At 40.3% G+C, this 15225-nt stretch overlaps 1 protein-coding gene across 1 annotated transcript in view; it reads right to left on the reverse strand.

The window, feature by feature from the left end:
- The window catches only part of Vps13D (vacuolar protein sorting 13D), a 390232-nt gene that overhangs the window by 94047 nt on the left and 280960 nt on the right, over nt 1-15225 (reverse strand). The window contains exons 60-63 of the mRNA XM_068377692.1: nt 14020-14244; nt 12922-13100; nt 11902-12046; nt 11507-11716 (exon numbers count right to left, since the gene is read on the reverse strand). Coding sequence (XP_068233793.1) covers nt 11507-11716; nt 11902-12046; nt 12922-13100; nt 14020-14244 — 759 coding nt within the window. The remainder of the gene's footprint in view (nt 1-11506; nt 11717-11901; nt 12047-12921; nt 13101-14019; nt 14245-15225) is intronic.

Here is a 15225-nt window from a genome sequence, read left to right on the forward strand (position 1 = left end):
CAGCTATTATATATTCACCGGCTAAGTTAAATATTTAAAAACTGTTTTTAGGTGATCATGCTCCACTTTCTCTTTGTGTCTTGGGCAAGAGACAAATTTCTAATTCAGAGATTCTAATGAGGATTGTGTAGTCTCATGTTACTCTCTGGGCAGAATGGTTCATGATCAAATCAGTTTAATTACATCTACATTCCACAATATTCCTTTGGTTACTGCAAGTTTTTCAATAATAAAGGACCTAAATACATCCCGAATAATACCTACAGCAGATAAAGCTAACCTTTGATGTTTCAACACAGTATCAAGCATGGATCAATATCCTTTAATAGCTGTTAGAAGGGTTCTTTTCATAAAAAGGAAGGGAGAAAAATTTTACAATATATTCAAACTAATCCTAGTTGCCGACACATTTCTTGGCTTGCATCAATCAAGGTAATCACTCCATTGCCTTTGATAGAGCTTATTAATAGACTGTCTTTTAGAACATAAAATGAATAATCTAGAGGACTTCAAACTCTTTGTCTCTGAAAAATCGTTGGATAGTCTGCATGCGGTTAGATATAGCACAAGAGTTTGGATGTACCGCTCTCAAAAGAGGTTATCTGAGAAGATTTGTTATGCACATTAATCTTTATGGAGACACTGCTAACAAGAGACCCACAGATATGTAAACAACTCTATGAGAACACTAAGGAACTACCAATGTCATCCTGCTGTTCAGTAATGCCCTGAACTTGATCCCCTGCTGAAACATGGCAAAAGGGGGAAAGGCATACAATTCTAGTAACATGGTATCCCCTTTCCATTCTAAAGTATCCAGAACTGTCAAACAAAACAACTATATTTCCCTGTTTAGAAATGTTGCTAACATCTCTTCATCTGGACGTCCCAACCATTTCCAAATCTAAAGATATTCTTCAATTTGTTTGGAAGAACCAGGTTTTTACTGCTTAACTGATTTGCTATGATATTCAATTTTTACTGCTTAACTGATCTACTAGGATATTCAATTTTCCCAGTAAAAAGTGAGCTAAAAGAAATATTCTCAGCAAATTTGACCAAATCCATATCTCTTCTGCCATCCGGTACACGGGTTCTGACCTGGTTCCCCAGTTTCCGCATGTATACTAACGCCATCGTGTTGGCTGAAAATATTGCCACACATTTTCCTAAACATAAGATTCCTGTGCCTGAAGAACTTTGAACACACCTAAAAGTTCCATGAAATTGATGTGAAGAGTTGATTCCTAAGTTGGCCATTTGTCTGAAGGATGAACAAAATCCAGCATTGATCCACACATTTCTTGTGAAGTACTGTATTCGTAAACAGAGAGGTCCAGAATCCTCACCTCCGAGAAGACTCGCTGTGACAATCATAAAGGATTGCTCCACCCCCTCAGCAGATGAGGTTGGTTTTGGATGTTCCTATATCGAATAAGATGATATTGGAACACTCTCATCTTTAGGTGTCCTATTGGGACCAACTTTTCTATAAAGTTATGGATCCTAGAAGCCTCAACCACATCAAAACTGTAGCTGACTTCATCTTGTTTTCCAATGGAGAACCCTGAAAAGGAACTGAAACCTTTATCATTTTTAAATAGAGAATCCCCTAAGTTGGGATCAGTAGAGACGTTCAAATTAACATTGATTCCTAACCTTTCCAGCAACCAAAGTACCCATCTCTGTAAATCTGAATCCTTTCCATGGAAATATAAAAACATAGCCAGGCATCCAGGTATAATCCCTCAAGGACAAAAGCCATAATCTTGCGAATACTTGTGGAATTGTCCTGAGCCCGAAGCACTGGCACTTGAATTGGTACTTTCGAACCTTACGAACCAAAAGTAATTTTCCCAAATTCACATGAACAGGAATGTGAAAGTAAACATCTGTAAGATCTATCGAAAACATCCAGTCACCTTCCTAACCGTCCCCAGCAATGTCAAGGGCATTTCCATTGAAAACTTGGTCAAAACTGTAAACCTGCTATGGCTTGAAACATCAAGCACTGGTCTCCAACGCCCCTGAAGCCTTGCGAACCAGGATTAATCTGTTTTAAAATCCTGGAGATGGGTTCAAAACTCATCTAGGAGTTTGCCAAGCTTCAACTTTGAAATATGATATTTTAATTATAAAATAAATTTTTGAATATACTTACCCGGTGAATATATAGCTGCAACTCTGTTGCTCGACAGACAAACTGTACAGAAAAAACTCGCCAGCGATCGCTATACAGGTTGCGGGTGTGCCCAACAGCGCCATCTGTCGACCAGATACCAAGCTCTATGTAAACAAAGACTCAATTTTCTCCTCGTCCCACTGCGTCTCTATTGGGGAGGAAGGGAGGGTCATTTAATTTATATATTCACCGGGTAAGTATATTCAAAAATTTATTTTATAATTAAAATATCATTTTTAAATATTTAACTTAGCCGGTGAATATATAGCTGATTCACACCCAGGATGGTGGGTAGAGACCAGTAATATATGTTTACATTTTATGAGCTAAGAGTTTTTTATTTCATTTTAGAAGTTATCAAAATAACAAAAACAAAATAAATAGGTACCTGGTAAGGAAGTCGACTTGAACGATTACTCTGCCTTATAAGTAAGTCTTCCTTACGGAGCCTCGCGATCCTCTTAGGATGCTGATCGACCCCTAGGAGCTGAAGTATCAAGGGTTGCAACCCATACAACAGGACCTCATCAAACCCCTAATCTAGGCGCTCTCAAGAAATGACTTTGACCACCCGCCAAATCAACCAGGATGCGAAAGGCTTCTTAGCCTTCCGGACAACCCATAAAAACAACATTAAAAACATTTCAAGAGAAAGATTAAAAGGATATGGAATTAGGGAATTGTAGTGGTTGAGCCCTCACCCACTACTGCACTCGCTGCTACGAATGGTCCCAGTGTGTAGCAGTCCTCGTAAAGAGTCTGGACATCCTTTAGATAAAAAGACGCGAACACTGACTTGCTTCTCCAATAGGTTGCGTCCATTATACTTCGCAGAGATCTATTTTGCTTAAAGGCCACGGAAGTTGCAACAGCTCTAACTTCGTGCGTCTTCACCTTAAGCAAAGCTCGGTCTTCGTCACTCAGATGTGAATGAGCTTCTCGTATTAACAGTCTGATAAAGTATGATATAGCATTCTTTGACATAGGCAAAGATGGTTTCTTAACTGAACACCATAAAGCTTCAGATTGGCCTCGTAAAGGTTTAGTACGCTTTAAATAGAACTTAAGAGCTCTCACAGGGCATAAGACTCTTTCTAGTTCATTGCCTACAATCTCCGATAAGCTGGGAATATCGAAAGATTTAGGCCAAGGCCGAGAAGGCAGCTCATTTTTGGCTAGAAAACCAAGTTGTAGCGAACAGGTGGCTTTTTCTGACGAAAATCCGATGTTCTTGCTGAAGGCATGAATCTCACTGACTCTTTTAGCTGAGGCTAAGCATACCAGGAAAAGAGTCTTTAGAGTGAGATCTTTCAGGGAGGCTGATTGTAGCGGCTCAAACCTGTCTGACATGAGGAATCTTAGTACCACGTCAAAATTCCATCCAGGGGTAGCCAATCGACGCTCCTTGGTGGTCTCAAAAGACTTAAGGAGGTCTTGAAGATCTTTATTGTTGGAAAGATCTAAGCCTCTATGCCGGAAGACCGATGCCAACATGCTTCTGTAGCCCTTGATAGTGGGAGCTGAAAGGGATCGTCCTTTTCTCAGGTATAAGAGAAAATCAGCTATTTGAGCTACAGAGGTACTGGTCGAGGATACAGAAACTGACTTGCACCAGTCTCGGAAGACTTCCCACTTCGATTGGTAGACTCTAATGGTGGATGCTCTCCTTGCTCTAGCAATCGCACTGGCTGCCTCCTTCGAAAAGCCTCTAGCTCTCGAGAGTCTTTCGATAGTCTGAAGGCAGTCAGACGAAGAGCGAGGAGGCTTTGGTGTACCTTCTTTACGTGAGGCTGACGTAGAAGGTCCACCCTTAGAGGAAGACTTCTGGGAACGTCTACTAGCCATCGAAGTACCTCGGTGAACCATTCTCTCGCGGGCCAGAGGGGAGCAACTAGCGTCAACCTTGTCCCTTCGTGAGAGGCGAACTTCTGCAGTACCTTGTTGACAATCTTGAACGGTGGGAATGCGTAGAGATCCAGATGCGACCAATCTAGGAGAAAGGCATCTATATGTATTGCTGCTGGGTCTGGGACTGGGGAGCAATAGATTGGAAGCCTCTTGGTCAGCGAGGTTGCAAAGAGATCTATGGTTGGTTGGCCCCAAGTGGCCCAAAGTCTCTTGCACACATCCTTGTGGAGGGTCCATTCTGTTGGATTACTTGCCCTTTCTGACTGAGACAATCTGCTATGACATTCAAGTTGCCTTGGATGAACCTCGTTACTAGGGAGATGTCTTGACCTTTTGACCAGATGAGCAGGTCCCTTGCGATCTCGTACAATGTCAGTGAGTGGGTCCCTCCTTGTTTGGAGATGTACGCCAAGGCCGTGGTGTTGTCTGAGTTTACTTCCACCACTTTGCCTCGAAGGAGAGACTTGAAGCTTTTCAAGGCCAGATGTACTGCCAACAGCTCCTTGCAGTTGATATGCATGTTCCTCTGACTCGAGTTCCACAGTCCTGAGCATTCCCGACCGTCTAGTGTCGCGCCCCAGCCCACGTCCGATGCGTCCGAGAAGAGAACGTGGTTGGGAGTCTGAACAGCCAGGGGAAGACCCTCTCTTAAGTTGATATTGTCCTTCCACCAAGTCAGACAAGACTTCATCTTTTCGGAAATCGGGATCGAGACCGCTTCTTGCGTCTTGTCCTTTTTCCAGTGAAAAGCTAGATGGTATTGAAGCGGACGGAGGTGTAGTCTTCCTAGTGACACAAATTGTTCCAGGGATGATAGCGTCCCTACCAGACTCATCCACAACCTGACTGAGCAGCGTTCCTTCTTCAGCATGTTCTGGATGAATAACAGGGCTTGACTTATTCTGGGGGCCGACGGAAAAGCCCGAAAAGCTAGACTGTGAATCTCCATCCCTAAATACACAATAGTTTGGGATGGGACCAGTTGCGACTTTTCCAAATTGACTAGGAGTCCCAATTCCTTGGTCAGATCTAGAGTCCACTTGAGATCCTTCAGACAGCGACGACTGGAAGAGGCTCTGAGAAGCCAGTCGTCCAAATAAAGGGAGGCTTGGATGTCCGATAAGTGGAGGAATTTGGCTACATTCCTCATCAGCCTCGTAAACACGAGAGGAGCTGTGCTTAGGCCAAAGCACAGGGCCCGAAACTGGTAGACCACATTTTCGAAAACGAATCTCAGAAAAGGTTGGGAGTCTGAGTGAATGGGGACGTGGAAGTAGGCGTCCCTTAGGTCTAGGGAGACCATCCAGTCTTCCCTTCTGACCGCTGCTAAGACTGACTTTGTGGTCTCCATGGAGAACTTCGTCTTTGTGACAAAGACATTCAGAGCACTGACGTCTAGCACCGGTCTCCACCCTCCTGTCTTCTTTGAAACCAGGAAGAGGCGGTTGTAGAATCCCGGTGATTGAAGATCCGAGACTTTGACCACCGCTCCCTTCTCTAGCAAAAGAGACACTTCCAGTTTCAGGGCTTGTCTCTTTTCTTCCTCTCTGTACCTGGGAGAGAGATCGATGGGAGACGTTGCTAGAGGGGGTTTGCGTACAAAAGGGATTTTGTACCCCTCTCTGAGCAACTTCACAGATTGTGAATCTGCGCCTCTCCTCTCCCAGGCTTGCCAGAAGTTCTTGAGTCTGGCTCCCACTGCTGTCTGAAGTTGCGGGCAGTCAGACTCTGCCCTTAGAGGACTTGGATCCTTTCCTCTTCCCTCGCTTCCCTTCGGCACGAGCACCTCCTCTGCTGGAGGCTCTGCCACGAAAGGGCGGAATAAAGCGAGACGCTGGAGTGTCAATCCTCGGTCTAACAGACAATGTAGGCAAAGGGGGAGCTTTGCGAGCTGAGGACGCAACTAGATCGTGAGTGTCCTTCTGCACTAACGAAGCAGCTATTTCCTTTATCAGGATTTCTGGAAATAGGCACTTGGAAAGGGGAGCAAAGAGAAGCTCAGATCTCTGGCATGGTGTAACTCCAGCAGACAGGAACGAGCAGAGAGACTCTCGCTTTTTCAGGACTCCGGACGCAAATGAGGCAGCAAGCTCATTGGACCCATCATGGACGGCCTTGTCCATGCAGGACATAATGAGCAAAGAAGTCTCTTTATCTGTCGAAGAGATTTTCCTGCTCAGGGCTCCTAGGCACCAGTCTAAGAAGTTAAAGACTTCAAAAGCCCTAAATATTCCTTTCATAAGGTGGTCCAGGTCCGATGATGACCAACAAATCTTTGAGCGTCTCATGGCAAGGCGGCGGGGAGAGTCTACAAGACTTGAGAAGTCGCCCTGGGCAGAGGCAGGAACTCCCAAGCCGAGAACTTCTCCCGTGGCATACCAGACGCTCGATCTAGAAGAGAGTTTAGCAGGGGGAAAAGCAAATGCTGTCTTCCCTAAACTCTTCTTGGACTCTAACCAGTCTCCTATCACCCGCAAAGCTCTCTTAGACGAGCGTGCGAGGACGAGTCTAGTAAAGGCAGGTGTGGTAGAAGGCATGCCTAAAACAAACTCTGAAGGCGGAGAACGAGGAGCCACAGAAACAAACTGGTCAGGAAACAACTCTTTGAAAATAGCCAAAACTTTTCTAAAGTCCAAAGATGGTTGAGTTGACTTAGGCTCGTCCAGTTCTGATTGTTGATCATCTTGATGTGCAGCAACATCATCATCAGAAAGTTCCTCATCCGAAAACTGATGAGGAAACGGCAACGGAGTGGGTAACGTCTGGTTCGCTGAGTCCGGTCGCACTGGTGCATGCGTGACGGAGCCGGACGCAACGTCATGGAACTGCTGCACAGTCTGTGAACTGTCAACAACCATGGTAGCGCGAGGACGCACAGCGTCTACCCGAGACTGTCTAGACCGACTGGGTTGCGCAGTGGAAACCACACTGGGTTGCGGAGGTTGACGCACCGCGTCAAAACAAGTCACCTCTGATGGTTGTTGAACGTCCAGAACGTCAACAACCACCTCCGTGCGTCGCTTAACGTCAACATGCGGCTGGCAACCCACACTGGATCGCATCGGTGGAGGAACCCCCTCAACTGGTATACGTGAGAAGGTTACCTCAGCGTCAACAGGACGCACAACCGATCGCTTGGAAGGTTGTAGGCTAGGTACTGCACTCGCTGCTGGTACGGCAGAAACCTTCTCCGCATGAAAGTCCTGCATCAAAGACGTAAGCTTGGACTGCATGTCTTGCAGCAAAGCCCATTTAGGGTCTACGGGAGCAGGTGCGGCGACAGACGGTGTTAGTGCCTGAAGCGGAACCGCTTTGCCTCTCTTAGGCGGTGAGCAGTCATCAGATGACGGCAACGAGTCCGAACTGACCCAGTGGCTACAACCGGGACGTTGGACTTGTCCTGAAGGGACCGATTTACGTTTTAAAGGTCGTGAGACCTTGGTCCAAAGTTTCTTACGAGAAACACCTTCAGACGACGAAGTATAAATGGGCTCTCTCGTCTTACGTAGGTAGGGGCGATCTTGGGGAGATACGCCTGAAACCATGGAGGGAACGTCTGTTCGCTGATTAAAGCCTCTAGAACCCATGCGTCGTGCGACATTGCTTCTCCCCTGGACTTGGGAGCTTGCAAGAGGTCCCGGACTAGGAGGACGACAGGCACGAACAGACGAACCCTCAAGCGCAACACTGTTCACAACACTATCACTTGGCACTTTAGCACTTCCCACTGCACTTTGGCACTTAAGCTCCTTAACATCCGCCATGAGCTGATTGCGGTCACTTGCAAGGGACTCAACTCTCTCCCCCAGGGCATGGATGGCACGCATCATGTCAGCCATCGAAGGTTCCTGAGTGCTAGGAGGGGGGTTAGGAACAACCACTACAGGGGAAGGAATAGGTTGTGGGGCATGAGGAGAGGAAACATCAATAGACCTAGAAGAACTTCTCCTAATTCTATCTCTCTCTAGCCTGCGTGTGTACTTTTCAAATTCGATAAAATCGAATTCCGAAAGGCCCACGCACTCCTCACACCGATCTTCCAATTGACAGGTTTTACCCCGACAATTGGAACAAACAGTGTGAGGGTCGATAGAAGCCTTCGGAAGACGCCTAGAACAGTCCCTAGCATTGCATTTTCTAAATTTGGGAACTTGTGAAGGGTCAGCCATTTTGAATTGGTCAAGGGAAAATTCCAAAAAACGATCTAAGTCATCAACAATGAATCCGATACAAAAAAGAGTTCAAGGATTTGTTTGAAGAAAAACCCTGCACAGCGAAAGCTCAAAACCAGAATATAGTACTTCACCAATATGATGTGAAAAACTCCAGTTTAGCAACAGCGAGTAAAGTACGTCTTGTCGACACGTAGACAGAGAGAAAATTGAGTCTTTGTTTACATAGAGCTTGGTATCTGGTCGACAGATGGCGCTGTTGGGCACACCCGCAACCTGTATAGCGATCGCTGGCGAGTTTTTTCTGTACAGTTTGTCTGTCGAGCAACAGAGTTGCAGCTATATATTCACCGGCTAAGTTAAATATTTAAAACTGAACCTTCACTGAATAGGAAAGGTAACTTGGTAAGGGTACTGATTCCTTGGACAAGGGAGGATTGGATGCCGAGGTAACAGATAGCCTTCCTAGCCAATGGACAGTACCTACGGTTCTGCTTTAAGGCTTTCTCACTTCTGACACAAGACACAAAGAAAATGAGAATCATGGTCACCTAAAATTAATTCCCTTGAACAATCCACAAAGTAATATCTAACCAATCTAGGACAATACATTCTCAAAACTATACTAAAAGATGTTTAAATCTGGACTGGGCAAATACAACTGATGAAGTTGGAATCGATAAGAAGAATGAAGAGAAGTGGGTGCAGTCTTACCAAGCAGTGGTTTGTTGTCATTAGTCACCAGATGGCGCAATGATGACAAGAGGTGTAAACCTCTTGAAAGAAAGGGGGGACATATTAAATATATTTTTGGGGAACTTTGATATAAGTCAGCTTTGAGAGCAAAACAATACGAACACCAGAGAGGTTCAAAGAAATAAGTTTTCATGATTTTAGCAGAACAGGTACTTGCTCCAAATAGTTGACTAGCATAGCCTGAGCAGCTAAAATGGAATAGGCTCGTACAAGGCACTCAAAAAATCTATAACACTATGGCCAAGTCTCAGTATAGGTTATTTCTCATACATTCAAAATCAGATTCAAGTTCTCTTTTAAATCCTCTACACTAACTTCTACACCTTGAATCCACAAACTGCTAATAGCCTGAAAGGCAAGGATGCATCAGGGAAAGGGGAAGACAAGGAAACAGGAAAGGAAACCCAACCCAGACATTTTTTGCATTTCTTACATTTAGCTTCACTATCTTCAGCCAAAAACGCAGCTAAGTAAAAGTAATCAGAAATGATATCCTCTGATAAGTAACCAAACTCTTTACAATGAATGAGGAAAGTAAACATTAGGCCCCAACATGGAATGCATTTTGAATAGGAATCCAATTCAACTGACACCACCCTATTAAGTTTGCATCCTTCAAATAATCTAGGCTTTTCAAATATGGAAGACAAACCTCTACTATTACTAGGAAAATAAAGTGAGCACTATACTGTGCCACAAAATGAGGAAAAAACGAATGACAAGAGAATTAATAAAAATACCAGTAGGTGAGAGATACTAATTGTTTGCTTGTTTGTTATACTGGTACCTCTTTACCTTAGGAAAAAATGGCCTTAAATCAAGGAGAACCTTTTATATGACCTTTACATTGATCAAGATTTTACTTTTTTGAATAGCACATGAATCCTAAGTAGTTTAATTGAAATGCAGTATTCAGTTATTGTGATAGAAGCGAAGCACAAGGTTGAATATGAAGATGGAAGAGTGGCTTGTATAACTTGAAAATTGAGACTGACACAAGGATGTGATTGGTCTCTATAGCTGTTCATTTTATATATGGATGCAGTAATGCAAAAGTTAGAAAAGTGGATGCAACATTGTAGGGTAAGAAAATAAATCGTAACTGGAATATGTAACAGTTGATGTTTGCAGATGTTATATTCCTGATTGGAGAGAGAAGAAAAACTAAGGGTTCAAATTGTTTGCAAGAGGAGGAAGTCAAGATTATAAGTGAGCCAAAATAATGTTATGAGTCCATGAAAATTTGCAATTAACTGAGAAAATGAGAGTAAACATACTTGATTTATATTTGTCAACAATGTCAAAAATCTATGGCGTATGCTAATAAAAATCATGAAAAACAACTAACTCTGATGTCATTAAAATGCTCTGACAATTTATTTTTTATCCATATAATAGAAAATATTGTTTATTTCTTTTAAATGAAGAAATATCCACACTGGATTGGTAATAATGAAAAATATGATTAATGTAATAATTGAAAGGTTGAATACACCTTGACTTTAGCAGACAGAATTTCTACCTAAGGTTTATATTTTTGTCTTTGATTGATGGGTTCTTTCTAGCTTTCAATCATTCAAAATTCACATATACGTAAGTTAATAAACACTACAGTATTTTAAAAATCAACTGGAGGAGAAATGATAATTCTGAGGTTTTCACCATTATTTGGAAATTTGGAAATGAATTGTGGATGCTGAAACGCTGATACGATAAAAAAGGTTGAAAATTTTGAGATGAACTATTCAAAAAGTACTGTATATGTGGTATATGAAGAGTTAAAAGGAGGTGCAGGGAAGTAATCAAAGGCTCAGTGTAAGTGGAAGGATGGAATAGATAGTTCGGTCATGGGATGGGAGGGGGATATTAAAAAAATTGGTGAAAAGAGTGTATGAAGCTGTTACAAGGGTGGAGGAAAAGAACACCCAGAAAAGGTGGGATATAGCAGGGAAAAGTATTGGAAAGGTATGGCTTTAATATCCAGGAAGTGCAAGAGGTGAATAAAGCAATATGTGTATGAGGGGCTTGAAGTAACGCTGATAAGCCTTTGTTTGCATATGAAGCATTTAATTCTATGGGAGTTTTTCAACTCATGGTTTACTCCTGATTTAGAAGCTGAAGCATAAATATGGTAATGACTGATGTTTTGTTTTATCTCTGAAGCCACCACCTGTAGTTGAGATGGCTTAATGTTGAGAAAAAGACATAGGACTTTCCTACACCTTTCAGAATTACCACCAAAGTTTTTTAACATACCAATATCCTTACATCAAAATGGTAGCCGAAATTGAAAAAAATTAATACTGGAACTGCTTTTAACATAAAAAAAAATTCTCAAAGAAAAATGACTAAATATTCATTCAGAGGTGCAATATCTAAGCAGTGTGATAAGTCCAAACTACAGAACTTGATTACTGTGAAGAAAATAAGTGCAGATATTTTCTTCAAAAAAAAACATTACATTCCAAAGGGAAACGAATGGTACTCACTTGGTAAAAGTTCCTGTGAAGGCGATGTAGATGAAATTTTCATAAGTAAGACTTGCTCCTTCTCCCAATACATTCATATTATAAGTGGCACATGTACCTCCTGGGGCAACACAGGTCAAATGAGGAGGCAGCATCACATCATCCCAGGCATATGAAACACACGATCGAGGTTTAACACTTGTTCTCAAGCGTTCTTCTTGAGTGCCAGTCTGTTGAATCAATGAAATGTTCATATCTGTATCATAAAATTTGAATATTAACTCTGATCACCAGATACTTTATACATCATTCTGCTAGGTTAAGTAAGAAGATGCTATTTATTCATGTATCAGTTTCCAATGAGTCAGGAAAAAATGATTAAAAAAGTAATTCCTCGTATAATAACTCATCTTACCTGATAATATGTGATAGGAACTTCAGAAAAATTGTCAATTCTGAATGGGGGTGGAAGGCTTTCAGCATCAGTAAAGACAATAAAGTATGTGGCATCATTAATTATAATCTCCACTCTCATAAAGAAGCAATGGCCATTGTTGTCTCTGTTGAAAAAAAAAGTTATGAATCAGTTTTCTCAGTTTGTCCTTCTTATAGCAAATACAAGAGCAGAACTATAATAAATACATACTGTATTACCTAATCACTTCTTTATTTAATCCCAATACCATGTAATCTAAATGAAGAATTTAATTTAAAATCAAGCTGAAACAATCATAATTAAACCCACAGTTATTAGACCACATCACCAGCAGCAACTATAGCAACTAAATCCCCACAATCTTGATAACAAACTAGGATTTTTTTAATATGATGTTTAGTGAATATTGACATGGCAAGCCACAAAACCGTTGCTAAAACCTTTCCCAAAGAAATATTTCTACAGAAGTTAAGAGATGCAGCTACACATCTAATATCCTGAACCCTAAACTTTTTTAGGCTGGGATCTAACTCATTGCAGGCCTTTATGATCAAACTTATAACAACAAAGGACACCACATTTTTGGACAGATGACAACTTGACATTTTATTTCCACAAACCAAATTAAGAACATTACCTGTCATATTTATAGTCTTGTCCAAATAATACTAAGAGCTCTCTCAGGGCATAGAAACCTATTTCCTGATGTAATACTGACTTCTTTTCAAGTGGGATTTTGAAAAAATTGTGGCAAAACTTTCTTTTTAAAAGTCATTCATAGCTCTGAATGAGGGTAAAACATTTAGTATCATCTTATTTTCTCTAAAGCCTACATTTAAGAAAGCATTTGTAATTAACTTATGCATTTACCTGATGCCAACATCAACAAGAAAAGTCCTTTTAGCCACAGAATTCCTTAATAGTAGAAATGTCTCAAACACAATACCTGTAGAAACAGAGCTCCAACTGTATTTAATAATAACTAATGAAAACACTAACCTTATGTTGAGATAAAATGAATCTATTTTTTCAATAAGAAAGCCCCCAGACCAATTGCATCCAGGTACATCACGAAGGCAAATACATAAAAGCTGATCCTTGTCAATCCGAGGCCAGTGGAAAGGGAGCCAGCATCCGGGAATAGCTCTTAGCCAAGTTGACTGTGCTCCTGGGTCCTTCTGTAAACACAAGATGGAAATTTAAACTTAATTTAGAAAACAGTTCTTAGAAATGAAATGATATACATTATGATACTTTTGGGTGCTAATAAAAAAAGAATTTCAATAAAATTTATTATTTTGATACATAACTCTCGGACCAATTAGTAACATCAACAAAGTGCATGGTTTTTTTACTTTCAAATAAAAAAAATTATTTTTCCTCTGCATGTTCCAGGTGGAAATTATCAGACATAAGCTCTCTGGGTGACTTCACAACTGGTGGTCCCGGAACTCTCCTCACCTCTTAGTTTTCACAATACGAAAATCAACAAAAACCTCTAAGTAGGCATAAAACCACTTTTAATAAAAATGCAGGAGTGTCATATTATGGCCACAGGTGAGTATCAAAATAAAAAGTGTTATAAAAATCCAGTTTATTTGGATGAATTTTACCTCTACATTCCGTTGCGCATTAACACACTAACTTGGTGGTGGGTAACTGGTAATCGGACAACAAAACTGAACCATTAAAACCTCAAACGTAAATCAAATTGACTTCCAAACATTCTCATACCCTACTGCCTTGCCTTATCTAAGGAATGAATACTATATAATTTAGTCTTCCATATCCAAAAGACCCAAAGGAAATAAAAAAAAAAAACATAATAAATAGCCATACGATAAGAAAAGTGTCAATATCAATCTAAGGATTATCAATGTCCATTTGAACCATATTGTAACTATAATGCCATTCTTTTCATTACATAGGTCCTTTACTTTGATAAATTAGCCATGTGGCATTATAAATTTTTTAAAGTTCCTTTTCTCCTCAAGAAGCCATTTCTATAAAAAATCTACATAAATTCAAAAATAAAAATACTTGATTACTGTGAAAATATCAAGTTTATATTATTTTATGAATAAATACAATACTTACAAAGGAGGTAGAGAAACATTTTTGAGCTATTATGAGTTCATGTGACGACCTATTCTCGATCTGGAATCTCGGTGAAAAGGTAACCATGTAAGTATCTCTATAACGACCACGACCAGGCCTAACATCAACACCAACAACATATACATAGTCAGGTCGTGAATCATACGGAGTCACTCGTAAACGGCGCACCCACGTTCCCTGGGTCAGAGGCAACTTGTGGCAAAACTGTAAAGAGTAATACAAGGATATTAACCTCTGATAACTATAACATTAAAAACCATTATGACTAAAAATAATGAAATCAAATAAATTTTCAAATGATAGTTCAAGATTATTGCATCAGTCTAAAAATTGGTCTATTGAGAAAAAACTCTAATTTGTAGAGAAATTTCATACAATAAATCATTACAGTTATATCATAAATGAAAGGTGAGAATATAAGAAAAGCATGCTCAAAGCTTATGGATAGTAAAATAATTACCAAGCTCTCAATATTTAACATAAAAATAGCATGTGCTTCTTTAGGAAAACAAAATATTGCCTAACTTAAGTTCTATCTTCAATATTTCAAAGATCAAAATGAAAAATATCGTTTATTGATAACAGCACTTGTAATTCAAGAAAGGAAATATATAAATAGACCTTTGTTAACAAAGATCAGCACTTTCACTTTCAAACAACTTTTAATTGAATTTTTACAAGCTTTTCAGAGAACTTTCAAGAGTTGAGATGTCAAGTTATATCTCTAATGACAATTATTTTCATTCAAAATCACACATTCTTGGTGATTAGTTTTTGTAATTCCCACTCCCTACTTTAATTCTCAAGTGGTTTAAAAGTAGTTAAATTGTCTTATGATTTTTTCCCGGTATGACAAAATTATAAAGGAAATGCCAGGTGATGTATGGTATTTAAACTGTGCATTTTATTTTCCCTATGCTAAGTTTGTCCATGTTGTGATGTCACCAGATGCCTAATGACTGAGTGCATCTGAAAGTTCATAATTAGGATTACCATTATTTATTTGTTTTCTGTGCAAACAAGGCAAAGGAAATTGTAGCATAAAATAAACAGTTTCTGACCTCTCTATTTGGTTCTTTATTTTATAATTTTTGGGATTTTTCTGTAATGCAATTGCTAAATATCAGAAGGAAAACTTACAAGTTTTTAAAAACCCACTTTAAATAATGTATACTATACTTAAAA

Source organism: Palaemon carinicauda, chromosome 8, assembly GCF_036898095.1.
Source record: "Palaemon carinicauda isolate YSFRI2023 chromosome 8, ASM3689809v2, whole genome shotgun sequence".
Taxonomy (NCBI): Eukaryota; Metazoa; Arthropoda; class Malacostraca; order Decapoda; family Palaemonidae; genus Palaemon; species Palaemon carinicauda.